The sequence below is a fragment of the Trachurus trachurus genome (genome assembly GCF_905171665.1).
Source record: "Trachurus trachurus genome assembly, chromosome: 3".
NCBI classification, from domain to species: domain Eukaryota; kingdom Metazoa; phylum Chordata; class Actinopteri; order Carangiformes; family Carangidae; genus Trachurus; species Trachurus trachurus.
Window position 1 is genome coordinate 10,654,371 of NC_139893.1, and position 16,849 is coordinate 10,671,219.

General features: G+C 40.1%; 3 protein-coding genes across 3 annotated transcripts in view; 2 read left to right on the top strand and 1 right to left on the bottom strand.

Moving 5' to 3' along the window:
* The first annotated feature begins 1,736 nt into the window (after positions 1–1,736).
* Positions 1,737–4,165, top strand: lyve1a (lymphatic vessel endothelial hyaluronic receptor 1a). Its single transcript, XM_083998530.1, has 6 exons — positions 1,737–1,872; positions 2,030–2,213; positions 2,302–2,441; positions 2,999–3,196; positions 3,402–3,474; positions 3,757–4,165. Exons 1-6 carry the CDS (start codon positions 1,785–1,787, stop codon positions 3,938–3,940), a joined length of 867 nt encoding a protein of 288 aa, XP_083854656.1. The 5' UTR covers positions 1,737–1,784; the 3' UTR covers positions 3,941–4,165.
* A 534-nt stretch (positions 4,166–4,699) lies between these two features.
* Positions 4,700–15,073, bottom strand: ampd3a (adenosine monophosphate deaminase 3a; the record flags this gene model as incomplete). The annotated part of the gene is made up of 15 exons (XM_084001615.1): positions 4,700–4,867; positions 4,977–5,087; positions 5,180–5,353; positions 6,321–6,441; positions 6,619–6,782; positions 7,136–7,262; positions 7,349–7,512; positions 7,614–7,745; positions 7,957–8,151; positions 9,055–9,184; positions 9,315–9,534; positions 9,621–9,786; positions 9,913–10,093; positions 10,242–10,464; positions 15,016–15,073. The coding sequence occupies 15 exons, from the start codon at positions 15,071–15,073 to the stop codon at positions 4,700–4,702; spliced, it is 2,334 nt and encodes a 777-aa protein (XP_083857741.1).
* sbf2 (SET binding factor 2) overlaps positions 12,484–16,849 on the top strand; it is a 101,785-nt gene continuing 97,419 nt past the window's right edge. The window contains exon 1 of the mRNA XM_084001612.1: positions 12,484–12,518. The gene's annotated coding sequence lies outside the window, so the exon portion shown is untranslated. The remainder of the gene's footprint in view (positions 12,519–16,849) is intronic.

Sequence of the window (16,849 nt, forward strand, 5' to 3'; positions counted from 1 at the left end):
TTAGATAAAAGAAACTATACCACAGCTACCTCATTTAGCACCAGTTAGCATAGCTTAGCATAAAGACTGAAAATAATCTTATGCAAACTACCTAGCTTGGCTCTGTCCAATAATAAAATCCACCTCGCTGCATCTCTAAAGCTTGAAAAAAAAAAAGAACAGATCTGTCAAGTTTTTTTTTTTTTTTTTTTAAAGAAAGGTTGGAGCTTGTTGTCAACATGAGGTTGTCAGCCAAAACTCTCAGTGTTTTTTGTCCTTCAGCAAATGTCAAGCTACAAGCTAATAAGACAGCTATTTGGAACAATTTGCATTGATATAAAGTAACCAGTTGGGCTTTTTCATTGAATTCATTTCGACTTGTCACAGTTGAAATAACACAGGTGTAAATAATAAGAAGTAACGATGGCTGAAATCCATTCAGCTGCTCCAGATCCAGGGTCCTGGTGTTGGTTCACTGTCATGATTGAACAGGACGCTCCAACCAAACAGGGCCATTGTTAGTGTTATTAGTAACACCAGGGGTTTTATTCCCCCCCCAATAATCAATCAAAATGTCTGCTGTGACAAAAACCAGTTCTTCCATTGTATTCTCACTGGACTGGCTTAATCATAATCAAATCAGCTTTTAATGTCCAAGTGCTTATTACATTTACAAGGAATTTGACTAATGTTATGATGTATCTGTGCAAAGAACAACAACAGAGATTGTTGAGAGATACGGGTACAAAATGCAATGCAACTAGATTAAATAATAAACTATAGTTAAAAAAAAAATATATATATATATATATATATATATATATGTATATATATATATGTACATCATATATATAAACAAAACTTGTCTTTAAGAGACCATTTAGTATTATTTAATTTAACGTAATACAATTTTAATATGGCCCCATAGACACACAAACCCCACCCTTTACAAAATGTAGTACTTGTCCTTTTCCACATCTCCACGTCATCATTTTTTATGCCCCAACACTTCATTCACACCTGACATCTGATAAGAAAATGTAAAAAGAAATGAAAAGAAAAGAAAAACCCCATGACTGCATGTTCGTCAGCACACTTTGCGTCATTTCCTGCTGCTAGGATTTGTGTATAGATGTTTTTGTGGAAGTGGGAAGTCCTCATGTGCCAAAAAGCTCATCAGAGAACAGCGGAGATCATACGTGTGTTCACGGCTGAGTAATGCCTCAAGGGAGGAAATCATTTGGACAGGGCGCCCACAGTCAGATGTCAGTAACAGTGCACATCACTTGTCACACTGATATGAGCAAAGGCTTTAATCACATGTTGAACAACAATATTCAGCTTTGAACCTGATTTTAATGAGTGAGGAGGGGGGTTATTGTGTCATGACATCCACTTGTTACATCAAGTGAAACATCTCTTTCAATCATTATTGAATTATTCCTGGGATAAAAAAAGTACAACCTACATTTAAATGGATAATTAATTCATAATCATTTTATATATCAGTGCCTAACAAAACAATGTTAAGGCTACAGGTACTCATACTGCAAAGTTCAGTTCTCAAAACTCAGTAAGAATGCAACCAACTTTATCAATTGAATTTCCTCCAGGGCCCTGCTCTTGGGACATATGATGGCTCTTAATCTGACCTGTGCACAGTACTTCCCTCTTCCTTTTCCTCTACTTTCTGGCAAAGAGTGAGCAGAATCACCCCTATTTAACCCTGTCATTTGGCTCACAGACACATAAGTTGTGCAGCACTTGTCATCCCCGGCAGTCATCCGTCTCTCCTCTGAGCAGTCATGAACATCATCTGGTTTTGCGTCTCATCACTGCTGTTAATGACTTCAGTCGTCTCTGGTCAACATATTGACACAGCCAACATCAGAGGTAAGTCATTCCAAATGATTTAACATTTGTATATTTCCATCTGTATATGTGTAACTTTTCAGCTCAACATTAAAAATTTACATTTCATCGTATTGCTATTTCTGAAAATACAGTTAACCTGAATCTGAAAGTGTTGTATGTCTTTTCTTGTGTCCAGTTTTTCCTGGAGTGAACCAGAGTGTTGCTGGGGTATTTCAGGTCAGCTCCTTAAATAACCGTAACGAGTCACAGTATGCCTTCAATGCATCTGAAGCTCGGAGGCTCTGCTTGTCCCTTGGCGTGAACATGGCCTCAAAAGCACAAGTGCAGGAGGCAAACAGGAGAGGTTTTGAAACATGCAGGTAAGCACCTAGATCAGAGTAGTGAAAAGATGCCGGATGATCTCACTTTTTCTTCTTCTTATATTTGGTTTGGTTTGGTTTTGTTAAGGTTTGGATGGATTGATGAACATTTTGCAGTCATTCCCCGCATCAAGGCACTTTCTAATTGTGGCCAAAGCGGGATAGGCTTGGTGCCGTGGCGAGCCTCAGTGACACGCAAGTTTGATGTGTTTTGCTTCAATGAATCAGGTATGTTTTTTTTATATATATAATATATATACAAGCCATTTTCTCTGGTGCCCCTCACTATGTGGCAAAACATACATGTTTCTTGATATTTAGGCATTAAAAGCTGATAATCCTCAGAAGGTAGTCAGACTTTTGTGAATTATCATTTTTGAGATTGGCTGATACATTGTCATTTTTAGACTACATAATGTTTTAGGTAAAACTATTTTGTTCCAAAAAATATTGGAAAATAAAAATGTTCTTTGCTTTGGGCAAGGACAAAATCTCCACATTTGTGTGATATCTTATCAATAGGGTTTTAAAAATATTTTCATAAACATTATGTATATATATACACCCATCACCATTCGGAAATGTATTTTCATAAAAATCAGTCCGCACAAGTAGGTAGGTGGAATTTTAACAGTAAAGTTAGAACTTATATTAAAAAAAAGTTTAAAAAAAAAAAAAAAAAAAAAAAAAAAAAAAAGTACAAACATACAGTGTTTTTTATTATATGACATGCACTTTGTAGAACTCGTATCTAATCCGTCATGGCCCTTCTTGTACATGTACAGATGCAGAAACACAATTGAAGGATACAACAAGTGCCAGCCCTTTGAGCAGCAGGGATCACTCAGAAACAGACTCCACCCAGACAACACACTCCCCGTCCTCCTCCTCCCCTCCTCCTCCTTCCCCCTCAGGTCCCAGTTCCATGGACAATGAGGCAGAACCGGCCCGCTACGTTGGCAGCGCTCAAGGCTCAGCTGGAGGTACGGGAATCTTGTTCACAACAGAATTAATACTGTGCAGGAACATTTCACTTTCATTCATTTGCATACTGAACGGAAAATGCAGCACAATACGTAAAAAAGTCAAAGTGACAACTGTGAAATACAAGTAATGACATGCGTGTATAGATGTTGTTTTTGTTTTCCATGACTAATGACTTTTTCCTCTCACGTTTTATTGTTCCAGCAAAGACTGTGCTCATCGCCTCAACTTGTGCCCTTCTCCTGATTGCAGTTATCGTCCTTGCATATCTAAAATTGTGAGTGGTCCTTCATGGGAAAATACTATATGATACTGAAGTCTAAAAAAAACTGTCTGTTGGTTAAATTATACTTTATCAAGCCAATATCTGAAAAAAGATATACGTACATGAAATACTTAAAGAATCTATGTGGGATGACAGCTGAATGGTAATGAAGTGATAAGACTTAGGTTTCAGGAGCTCAAAGTACTGTATTTTATTGTGTTTCTGATTTTTGTTTTATATTCTATCCATTAGTACATTGTGTGATTTTTGTTTGTTTGTTTTCTCTGTGTAAAGGAGAAGAAGCTCCTCTCATGGTTCTGACATGGAGAAGCAGCAGGAGTCCATCTCTACAGAAGACTGGACGTGTGTGAAGACTGTAGAGGAAGCCGAGGCAGATGTTCAGGAGGATGAGAGTATGGAGGATGAGAGTATAGAGGTGGAGGATGAGAGTATAGAGGTGGACGACAATGCAAGTTAAATATTTTTCTGATATTTACTGATGATGAAACACACCGTGGACAACTACTGAGTAATATTCTTTTGAGGACAAAGATGTGATTCTTTGCCAGTGTGAATGTAATGTAACTGAATGACTGTAAAGTGCATTTTTTCTACATGTTTATTGTACGTTTATTATTTTTTTTATGTGATGTTATTAAATTGTGCAATTTAGCCACTAGATGGCAATGTTTGCAATGCAATTTTTTTTTTAAGATGGAAGTTTTTAATTATTTAACACACTGTTTGCAGCAGTCAACATGTAAAAGATACTTTTCTTCAATCTACATCAATACTGTATCTCCTGCTCAAAAAAAAAAAAAAAAAAAAAATCTCTGGAACGAGCTAAAATAAAGCTACTCAAAGTGGAGACAGAGGGAATGTCCCAGACATCATCCATCTGTTATCTCAAACTCTCAAGTGTTCCTCTGATGTGCAGTGTATACAGTACCTGAAAAACTTCAAAACAGTTCCCAACAGTTTCTATGACATACCCCCATCATAACATGGAGTGTAAGGTACAAATATGTATACATGGTGTGATTGTGTGATGAGAAACGTGTGAATCTCCTTCACACATCCGGCCCTCCAGTGCCATCAGTCATCCAAGACATGAATTTTCACTTTATCAGCATGTAACCGGCTCATTTTCTCTTCTAATTTCTCCTTTTTTCAATCAATATAATCAAGGTAAATGGTGATAACTGCGAGCTCAGCATGCTTAGATTCTTATTGAGTCTTACTCATTCACAAGATCAGACTTCACAGCATCCACTATGAAGCTAAGTTCATTGCACAGTGTCTCGTGTCTGTAGGCCAATCGGATCTGGGCGACATTGGTCCGGCGGATATCGTTCCCTTCGGGTCCATCTTTCAGATAGTTTGCTCCTAAGAAGTGCTTCTTTTCCTGCACATAAACAATAAATTCAATTGTCGGGAGACAAATGGGATCAATATTGTTTTACGGTAATCGAGTTGTGGCTCTGTCTGTCTGTGGAATGAAAGTGTAACTGTACCTGGTGAGACAGTCCACTTTGCAGCACACTGTTTTTGGCTATTTCACACACATCGCAGGTGCTGAGCTTCCACAACTGAGCGGCGATGGCGTACTCCTCCATCAGTGGTTCCTAGAATCAGGGCATGGAAACAAGTGATAAGAAGTATGCACATTGCAGAACTTTAGTGGGCTATGACAAAATGTAAATGTGTTTCTGTTTACCTTTGTGTAGTGGAACTGCATGGGATCGTCTGTGGACAGGGACACACACAGGCCTTTGTGCAGGAACTCTCTGAGAGGATTTTTGGAGTATTCCAGGAACAGACTGTTGTTGCTGAGTGGAGACATTGCAATTGGCACCTGGGCCAGATAGTACAGGTACTGCAACACGGGGCTCTGAGAGAACAGGAAGTTCAAAACACTAAATACTCTGACAGTCAGAAAAAAACCTATACGGAGAGATACTGTTGGATCACTGTAAATGTGGTGAATAGGTTACACAAATGAAATCAAAAAGCAACATGAATCCCACAAACATCCTAGATAAAAAAAAATACTGTACTGGTTATCTGTGCAGTTTGGTTTTGTGCAGAGCAATATCAGTGAATCACCGTCATAAATTTTTGTTTGGTTAATGTTTTGCTTTCCGGCCTCTGTTGTTGGAACATATTATTCATCCACTGGAAATTCGAAACGTCCCGTACAGTTACAATAATCTCATTGTCAGCTGTTGTGTGATGAACCACAATGGAACGAGTGAGAAGTCTGCAGGACATCTGAGATACACAGGCTATAAAACTCAATCCATCAACGACTTCAAAACAGTCTGAAGGGAGAAGACTTCATGTGAGTGTTGATTATGTTGCCTTTTGCTCTTAAGTATAGAACAATCAAAACAAATCAGACCAATGAAAAAGTAATAATTGCTGTAAATGACATGCTAGTTCATTAAAATTATTAAATCAAATTAAAGATGGTAAGTAACTCAACATAACCAATTACAGAATACAGAAATCCATATAAAAAGTTATTAGTGGAACTTCTCAGTAAATGTTATTTAAAAGCACAGAGGACAATAAGTCCTCCTACTAAGATGAGGCTGAGGTTGGATTTGTATTCCTTCAGTGGAAAAGAATATGCCTTGGTGCCATAAGTGTGATGTAAAAGCAACTCTATCTCTTTGTATCGTCTTTTAGTAAGACAATCTTCCTGGCATCTGGGAGTTCCTAGGCCTGTGTCCAAGGGTGAAAGCTGTTTTCTCCCTGGCTTGGGAGGGATTGCTCTTTGATCCTTTTAGATTCTGGAGACGGCATTTGAATTTCAAACTTTTAATACTGTAATACTATAAATAAATCTACAGTACCTTCTTCAAGTTGAGTCCATGTGAGATGTTGTCAGCCGTGAGGAAGGCAGAGACCAAATGAGTGATTGATCCAGCCTCTCCGCAGTGAGGACGGAACTGGAAGGTGCTCAGTCCACGCTCTCTACAGAGGACACACAAAGATATTATACAAAAACACATCAATCAAAATATGAGCAAATCGAAGAGTGCGTGATTCTGTTTGTCCTTGTATTGATTTAAAAATAGGGTTGCAGTTGCACAGCTCTATAAGGTCAACAACAGTCTGGATATAGAGGAGAGAGAAGGCGTTAGCTCTTACTTTCTGAGGTTGTTGAGGACCATGATGTTTGCATACATGTGGAAGATGTAGTAGCTGTACGGAGGGTTGATATCTGCCGTCCACTGTTCTGGCTTTGGGCTCCTGAAGGAGAACATGTGGTCACTGTGTTTGGACTCGTCGTCTACGCTGTCAAAGCCCGACACCTGCACACACAGAGAAGCAGTCATTTACAGGATGGTTTATGAGGTCTGGAAGAAGTTTTTATGTTACAAATATTTGTAATTTGTTCCATGTGATGGATCACTGTTCCCCAGTAATTACTTAATTAAAAATTTCTAAACCCAAACAAATATCAAAACAGTATACTATATAAGTTAATGTAAAGTGTTACCTTCCACAAATTCATAACACTGAATGTGTTATTAATTAGAATAATAATCAGGCATATATGAGAGATTTAAGGAATGAACACCACTTCAAAAGGCATGATTAAACTATACTCCAACTACCTGATGGGTTATGTCAAGATGGAGGCTAAAAAAGTACAACATCTTACATATTTGAGGAAAACATGAAGCTCTTTGTGCTTCTGCGGGTTCACAGTGGCCTCAAACAGAGGAAGGAATATGTTCTCCAGCATCTTGGAGAAATTAGGCACAATCTTCTTTGCCTTGAAAATGTCACTGAAAAACAAAAAACATGTCTTCTACTATAACAAAGGAATTTTCAGATTTCGGATTTCAAGAAAAGAGCAATGAATGCAACTCACTATATCCTCGGCACTTGGATGATCCACCTCATGTTTGGAGAGTGCACTTTGTGATCGATAAACCACTTAGACAGTCTGTCCCACTCCTCTGTGGAGCGTCCGTAGATGGAAAGTCGTGGCTCTGCATGCTGATACTTACTCTCCTCCAGGTCATGGGCCACTTCCTATTAAAGGGGAGAGGAGAGTGTGCATAACTATTATTCCATCTGTTCTGACTTCAAAAAGGGGATTATGTAATAATGGACAGGATCATGTGATATGATACCTTTACAATACGAGCAAAATAGTCTCCATTAATGAGGTTGTCTGTTTTCAGGAAGATTTCTCGAAGTTCACTGGCCCCCACTGGGTTGTATTTTGAATTGAACTTGTCAAACCGGTGGAAAGTTTGTCTCCCCTGTGAATAAATTGCATTAAATTACAAAACGGTTTGACATGACAAAGTGCTGATACGGGTATTTTCATGATTTTAGAAATGTCTATGCATTTCTGCCTTTACAGTGACACAGTAAATGGTTTGTAGCCACATTCTGGCAAAAAAAAAATCAACAATCAAATATGACATTTTTATGAGAACATGATCCTATCTGACATAGTTCTGTTCTTACAGCATGTACATCCAGAGAGTCCACAGTAAGGTCATAGGGGTCCTTATTGAGGCTGTGGAAAACCTGCTTTAGAGTCATCTTTTGTCCGGCCTTTTCCAGAACCACTCGGTCTGCATCAGTCTTGTATGTTTTCTGGATGAAAGTGAGCAGGTGTTTCTGAGACATGCAGGCAGCTGCATGAATATGTGTGTCCACCTGGGAGAAAGGCACATTATGGTAAGTCTAGAGGACACATTGGATGTTTTTAAATGCACAGATGACTTTTTTTCTTTTTGAAAACATATACACCACATGTTCAAATATTTTCTTTGATGCAATACTTAAAGGGATAGTTCGACATTTTGGCAAATTGGCCCATTGCCATAATCCCTATAGTTTTAGGAGTAGGTTCGTTACCTTTAATTGTCAGTGCAAGCAATTTTTAGTACGGCGGAGCAGAGCCACGAGCTGCTCAGAGCTACGCCACGGAGGCTAATGGGATTTCTTGGTTTCCCTCTCATCAAACTCATCAAATACACAATCCAACAACTCCAAAAAGTTGTGACCTGCACATTCACCACGCTATGAGGATAATAACAGAACGTTACGAGACAGAGTTGTCTTCGAGGCAAATGCAGAGACTGCTTGCACCTGACAGAAACGCGCATCAGCGGTTTTGCATGAATTTCATAGCGTAGTGAATGTGCAGGTAAATTCATGCAAAACCGCTGATGCGCGTTTCTGTCAGGGGCAAGCAGTCTCGGCATCTGCCTCTAAAACAACTCTGTCTCGTAACGTTCCGTTATAATCTAATGGCGTGGTGAATGTGCAGGTCACAACTTGTCCACAAGAGCGTTTTGGAGTTGTTGGATTGTGTATTTGATGAGTTTGATGAGGGAAACCAAGAAACCCCATTAGCCTCCGTAGCGTAGCTCTGACCAGCTCACGGCTCTGCTCCGCCGTTCTAAAAATAGCTTGCACCGACAAATAAAGGTAGCGAACCTACTCCTAAAACTATAGGGATTATGGCAATGGGCCAATTTGCCAAAATGTTGAACTATCCCTTTAAGGTACTATATTCAATTTCACACACTTAAGAGTGTATGAGAGACTACTGACCTTCCTAACATTGTAGAAATCCCTGTGTGGCACACCTTTCAGTTCTTTTAGCTCAGCCATTTCATTCAGCATCTCATGGAGGTAGAACTTTGACATCAAGAAGTTTAGTCGCCTGTGACAGTAGGTCTTCCTGCAAATCAGTGCAGCCTCAAGATTACATACTACACAAATCTGACTCTGTGGTAAAGTGTGTACATAAGTAGAAACAGACAGTTTTGTAACCAGCATAGCTGCAGATTCTTTTTGTTTTGGCAACTTACGTGGGTCCGTCTGCAATCATTGCCAACACGTGATTTAGGTCTATGGCAAAAGTCTCCAAGTCTGGGTAGGGAAGGTCATGGGGACTGTTTTCTCCCAGGGCCTCTGCGCTGTCGTATACATTCACTATTCCATCCCTCATTTTCAGCACATAATTCAGGTTCTCAGGAATGTTCTCCATGCTGTAAGGATCCTCCCTATCCGACGGACACGGGCACATATCTGAGGGCCAAAACAAAACATTGCTCTGTCACTGGCATATAAACCAGATGGAAACATCAGTGAGTGTAGCTTCAAACGCTTCAAACCTGGCAGAACCTCGTCTTCCTCGCTCCATCTCATGGTCTCAGCTCGGCGAAGGAACTGGGTCGTGGTTCTGCAGAATCTGTGATAGGCTAGCTTTGAGTACTTCTCACGAATAAGCAGGGCCTTAAACAGACTTTTAGCTGCCTGTTCGTAGTCCTCCACTGTGATCTGAATGGGGAATGCACACAAGGCAAATTCATTGGTAAAGTGTTGTTTTGTCTAATCTATGCAACATGTTAAGATGGAAAAGCATAATGATAAACACCGGTTAAGGTTCCTGTTTATGGCACTTACTCCAGCACAGTAATCACCACTAATTGTGACCCTCTGGTAATCAGGGCAGTTTTCTGGTACTGATGAGCAAGTGGAGCTTGGGGACATGAATGGTGTAACAGCCCCCGATCGTGTCCAATCTGTGCTCACTGGGATCTGCAGGGACATCGACTGGGAACGAATCATCTTCAAGCTTTTCTTCCTGCCAAATTAGTGACATAAATATCATAAACGGAAATAACCTCCGCAAAGGTTTTCTTATTTGATGTAGGATTATTTGTGACATTGATCTGACCGATGATAAGCCAGATGATTTTGTGATTTAGTGCCTGACCGATCGCAGGACCTACCTCTTGGCAGTCTCCTCTGACTGTTGCTCTGCCAGCTCCTTAAGCAGTTCATGTTCCATCGCTTGCTGGAGGCCGATTGGACAATCCTCCGGCACCGTGAACATTGACAAGGCATCCTTGTTGTCTTCCTCCTTTAGCGCAGATGCATAGACTTTCTCTGCTAGCAGCTGAGTCTCCTCCTCTGCCTCGCTCAGAGTTACCTTCGGGAATTGGCGAGGCATGTCTGCAAGGCAGTAGAAGCTATGATAAACATGGCTGCAGACAAAGATGTTATCAAGGGACACAGAGACAGACACATTGCTCTGACTGGTTTGTCTTGTTTTATAAACAATTTTTTGTTCTGTGTGAGGGTGCGGGTGCAAGGCATTCAAGAGCTAACTGCTGTACAGTACCACCACCTAAAGAGCTGTGTGTGAACTTTAACTCAAAGAAAAGTGACAAATAAATCAGCACACAATGTTTTTTTTTACCCCCCATTAATGATCCTTCTCTCAGATCCAACTGGAAATGAAGAGGAAGGGTAGGACCAAAAACATTGTTGTGATGAAAGTAGTTTGATCACACAAAATATGAATGTAGCCCACTGTCTCATCGAAAAGTGGTTGCAGTGGATGAAACCATATAATGTCTATCTTTGCTGGTTTTTGAGTTTTGTTGTTCATAAATTGCCTTATCTATTCTACTGGATTTGTTTTGCTAGTTTTTTGTCCTTTGCTATCTTTTTTAGGGGTTGTCTATTGAATGTAGCAAGTTATTTGTATTCTGAAGGTTTATTATTGTCAGCATCAGCAATGGGATGCTGTCATGGAAAGACTATTCATGGGATTACCACCATACTTACGTTGAAACCACTTTGAATTGTGTTCTGGTACAATGACATTTTGAAAATAACTTGTCTCAGATAGCAACAGTAAATTCCTCAGGTTCATGACAGCGAAGGAATGCAAGTCTCCCTGAACTACTTTATAGTGGCAGTCATCCCCTTTAATACAATTAATGTTATTAATTCAGTTTTAGCCCTTATCAACAGTATAATTTTGGAAACAGTGCATCTGTTTACAGTCATTCACCAGGCTCACAGACCCATACGCTGTCACGGCCATGTCAAACAGAGAGCTGTCTACTTCAGCAAGGAGATAACCTGAGTGAACTGAAAGTGACTTGTTGATATCCTCGGTGACACAGGGTGTAGTTCACTGGATTGCTGAAGCTACAACGGAGAAAGGCCATGCTAGGTGGTGTCATGTAAGCCAATTTTCCACTCTGCCAGGGTGCTTCCAGGAAGCTTATCATTCCGGACACACAACACTATCCCGACAACAGCTGTGCACATCAGCGCTGCTGTGGAGCTTAATGGTACCACATGCACACTGTGGAAAGAGATCAAGTCATAAAGTTGTATTGATCTGGAGATGATGGCTTTATGAATTATTAACTGTCTGCTCATCATACACTGTGAAATAATTTCTGTGAAACAAATAATTCATCCCCCCCCCCTACTTTTCACACTGTCAGTTGCAGATTCATTGATTCATCAGATTAAAAAGCTTCTGTCCAGGTTTCTACATTGTGGCTTTGTTTTTTCCTTTTATTAATTCTGAATATTAAGGATAGGTAGTTAGATGAACACAGTGAAAAAAGAAAAGTAATAGAATCAAAATAAAATGTACAAAGTAAAGAAACCGAAAAGATGACAAAAACAACAATGATTCAGCAGAATTTGCTGCTTGGACCCCTAATAAAATATGGGGTGAGCTATGACAGTGAGAACTATGCTACACACTGTATCTTGTAGGGAACTAATTTGCCAAATACATCCCTGAGAAAACAGGCACACAAAACATTTCTTGACCTCTAGGCCATCAAATTTTCACCAAATTTAGCTAAAGTTTGGTAACCTGTTGTTGGGCATCCCCGATGGTGACCCTATCTAAAAGGCGAGAGAAAAGAGGCTTTGGCGGAGGAACACATGGACCTAACCACCCACCACGCCATGACCGAACCACAAACAAACCCTCCGCTGCAAATTAACGTCAGTTGTGATCGGTAAGTTTTTCAAAGTCAACAGTTTACTTGGACAAACGATTTTTTGGCGCTGCTGCGGGCGAGATAAGTTTACTAGCCAGTTGGGCAAAATATACACAATGTTACTGCTATTATGCCATAAACGTATTTTTTTTTTTGTTCTTGCTAGCTACTGACCTCGCTTGTCCTTTTCACCATGTTTACTCATCCTGGCGCCGAGGAACTTCCGGTGTTGTTGGCGAGCGAGTTCAGGTGAGTTCAGCAGGTTTATATAAAATCTTGGGTTTTCAAAGAAGGACTGTATTTAGAAAAATAACTAGCAAATTTAGCAAAAGAATTTAGCAAAAGTCGTAAGTCTTTGTAAAACAAAAACAAAAAAGTTAAAACGTCATTGTTTCCCCCTTGGTCAGTCCTTGCTCTCATTGGTCCTTGGCTGTTGCCGTGACAACTGAAGTGGAGAATGAATGAACTGTTTGTCAACATCGTACAGCACTTTTTTTTGTAAAGACGAAATTTGACACATTTACTTTTTTTAATTAAAGTTAATTGCTTAAATTAAGATTCTGTTTCAAACTAAAGCACCATTGATTAGAGAGGACAGAAAATTTATAGGCAACTATTTTGAAGGTTGATGGGCCAAATTTTCTTTCTTGGTCCTTGCAGTACTAAACTATCTTTGAGTTTTGGATTAAAAGCCACCCAGTGGTACATCAATGTGGAGGCTCGAAAATGTAACACAGATTTTGGAAGGCAGGTTCACTATTTTCATTCTATCTGTTTTTTGGACAGTAGCCCGTAAAGCTGTCTTATTTTAGCCTACTTAGTGACCCAACCTCAGACCCCTCTCTCTTGACTATGTGCCTTGAATTGTAGTGGTCGAGCAGTGATGGAGAGAATAACTTATCGTGTAACTTGAGTTAGTACGGATATACAGTATGCTTCATTAGTTCTGTGCTTACCTTCAATGCCACTCATAGCCATGTCTGGGGGTGCTGTCCTCTTGAGTCCTACTCTGTTAACCACCGCACTGTTTCAGAAGTAGGCTACCTTAATGGATTCTCTGTGCATCTATCTGGGTCAATCTATGAGTCTGTGGTGGCACACAACCACAGTTTTGTTTCCCTGACTGCCCATCTCTATTTTAAGGAGCCAGGCATCATGTTGACAGAGCTACTAATCCTGAGAATATGTCAAAACTGGCTGTCAACAAAGAGAGGGCCTATACTCAGAGAGGAGACAGAGCCTTGCTGCTCTATTTCCCTCTCCCCTCTCCCCTCTCCTCTCTCTATCTCTTCCTGTCTCTCCCAGACACGCACATACTTAGATACAAACACACAAGCACTCTGTTGCTCACTCTTGCACCTACTTACCGCACAGTGTGCAGACGATGCAATATTTTGCAAGCAATGAGTCACCTCAACCAGGTAGTCTGCGATCATTTTCTCAGACTTGTGCAGGCAGTCTGAGAACAAACAGTGTTTCCCCACTTATAATGGTTATATTTGTTATTATTTGCACCATATCCAATGTCTGGTCTTTGTTTAGTCCCTGTACATTGGGGGTTTGGTTGTGGCAAAGTCATTCTTTGAACAGATAACTGCCTTGAGAAGACATTAGGCATCTTTAACTCTCAGATTGCAACTGAGATTGATGTGATACCGAAGACAACTGACCTTATCTCACATTTGTTGTCTGATTGATGCAGAGCTACATGATGTGTTTATTTATAACCAGACCGATCCTTTATGTCAGTAACAAGAAGACTCCTTTGAGGTAAAAATAGTCTTCACTCTATATGGTTCCTGCTACCGCTAACCAGTATAACAATGGCCATGCTTAGCCCGTTCCTAGTTCCCACCATAACCTGGATTTTCAGAAGATTATTATCAACTTTTTATTTATTGAAGGAAAAGCCTTGAGGTGGATCACCTCGTTTTCAAGGGGGAAGCTTAGCATCTCAACAAGCAGCAGTGATACAGACAGTAACCAAAACAGAGGTAAAACAAAAACCAAAGGATAAAATCGAAAGAGAAATGATAGAGACAAAAACATTAGGCAAAGCAAATACAAAACAAAAGCAAAGCGCACAGGAAAAGGTAAAGATGGATGGTCTGGATCAGAATCTGTGAAAATTTTATCGTGCATCACTTCCCCCTGATTTTCAGATTTCTAACTCAGCACAGGAGGTATAATATTTTATTCAGCATCACAGCAGCCCTACTTTTATTGATCAAAGTGTCTGGTTTAGGAAACATCCACTCTGATGACCAAGAAACAGTATTATCGTGTACAGTAGCTCTGTAGAAAGCATTAGGGGTTTGCACTAATATAGGGTGTATCCTAATGGTGTGCTCACTCTTGATTGTGCTAATGTGGGTGTGTGTCCTTGTGTTTGTCTGCTTAAATGTGGAAATTTGGAGTTGACCATATATCACCCCCTGTTACTCAGGGGAATAAGGATCATCATTCATTATTTTCCATTCATTGTGTAAATCCCACAGGAGGCTTCCTATACCCATTACTGGACCACTTATGGCTTTAACTCAGGCCAAGCTTGCTGTACTTTGCTGTCTTTATCTAGTCTTTTTTGCTTTCCTAAGACACCTCCCTACCGTTATTGGCTGAGCTCCCAACTTGGCTCTTTGTCAGTATCCTATCTAAGAGACAGGTCAACAACACAAGAGAAAGCCATTTACCACATTACAGAGAGATAGTGAGTGAATGAGAGAGGGAAAGTAGAGACGCTCACTCTTTCCTAAGCACGGACTTGACTGCTGCTTTAAGAGAGGCGTGTCGCCTCTTCTCATCTTTCTCAATGGCCAGGGCCTGGAGAAGAATAAAGAACAGCAGAGGAAGTGCACCAACCCATGCACTCAAAGCAGCCTCCCGTAAAGCTATTCTTGTCACATTTCCAATAAGTCTATATGTGTAGTCTTTTAATGCACCGATGAATAGGTTTGGCTATTACCAGTTAAAAATTCTCACATAGAAAAGAATATAACTATTAATCAATAACAGAGATTTGAAGTGAAAGATACTTAAAGTGATGTTTGTCGGCTATTGTCAATAATCTCTGTCGTCGTCACTGGTCCGAGAGACCAGTACGTCAAATAAGTCCACTCACCTTGTCAGGCTCTGTTGTCTCTGAGGCGTGTATAACCTGTGCAAGTAATCTCAGAGAAACACCTAAGTCATGCAGTGCTATTGTTGTGGCTGGAGTAAATGATATCTCATTCTCCACCCTGCAGTGCACATCACTCCATCCTTAACTCTTTCATTGCTGCAGCTTTGTGCAAAGACGTCAGCTGAACAAAACATGAAATAAGGCTTTGTGTTGCTTTAACTGTTTCTCTACTTTTTCAGTATTGGGAAGTGTGTTCCAGATAGGTCAATATGCAAAATATCAATGTTTTCCCCATTTTCTCTCTTCTCACAGACAAAGTAGCCTATATCTCTTGTGGATGTAGTTATTTATTGTTATTGTTTATTTGCAGAACATTTTGTTGTTACATGAGCAGACCATAACCATCAATTATGTGTGATACAACAATTTCCATAGGAATACTTATTTGTGATTCTGTCTATTCAATCAAATCAAATCAAATCAAATTAGAATTATATGGTACTTTTGATGCATAAAAGCAACCCAAAGTTGGCAAAAAGAAACAACAACGAAGAAAACCCAACCCTCCCATCCCCATAAATACACAAACAGAGATACAAAGACATCGAGACATACACATAAACACACATACACATAAACACACACACACACACACACACACACACACACACACACACACACACACACACACACACACTAGCTGTCATTAGAGAGACATGGCCGAGCACATCACAAGTTATCACAAGTCCTTGAGTTAAACACTGTAGATTGGTCCAGACATACTCCACATTCATATTTATCATGGCAAGAGTAAGCTTCTGGTATACCAGTCCGGTTGTCTGTGTTGCAAAGAAACTAAAACTCTAACACCCCGTTTATGCCTGGCATTAACATGCGTTTTCAGTGATCAGACTGTAATCAGATAGTACTTGACCACATGAAAGTACAGGTGTAAATGCAGCCAAGACACATTGAGGATGAGCCAAACAACCTCTGAAGGCCGTCAGGGACAAATTGTGACCACATTGAACAAGTGTAAACAATGTCCTGCATCCACATACAACTACGCTAATACTATTTATTTTCTTTTTCTTTTTTAATTTACCCACGCAAATATGTGATCAGATCTCTATCGGATCTCAATGTGGACACTGGAGGAACATGTTAATGTCAGTTGTAAACGGGGTGTAACCTATCTCTGCACCACTTGTAACATCAGTCTCTGGTATAGGCTCCCACAGCCAGATCAAAGTGCCTTCACTCATACCTTTTCAGAGCAGAATGAGTTGTAGTGCAGCACGTGTGCACTCTTCACAGAGGACCCAGATTTACTGCTGTGGCCATAAGGAGCCGGGGGCCCATAGTCCTCGATTTAGACTGTGTTTAAGACTATGAGGCTAATCCTCTAAGCTCAGGTTGGCTTTAGAGGACTGACTCTTTGCTCTGGGAGTGTATCGTT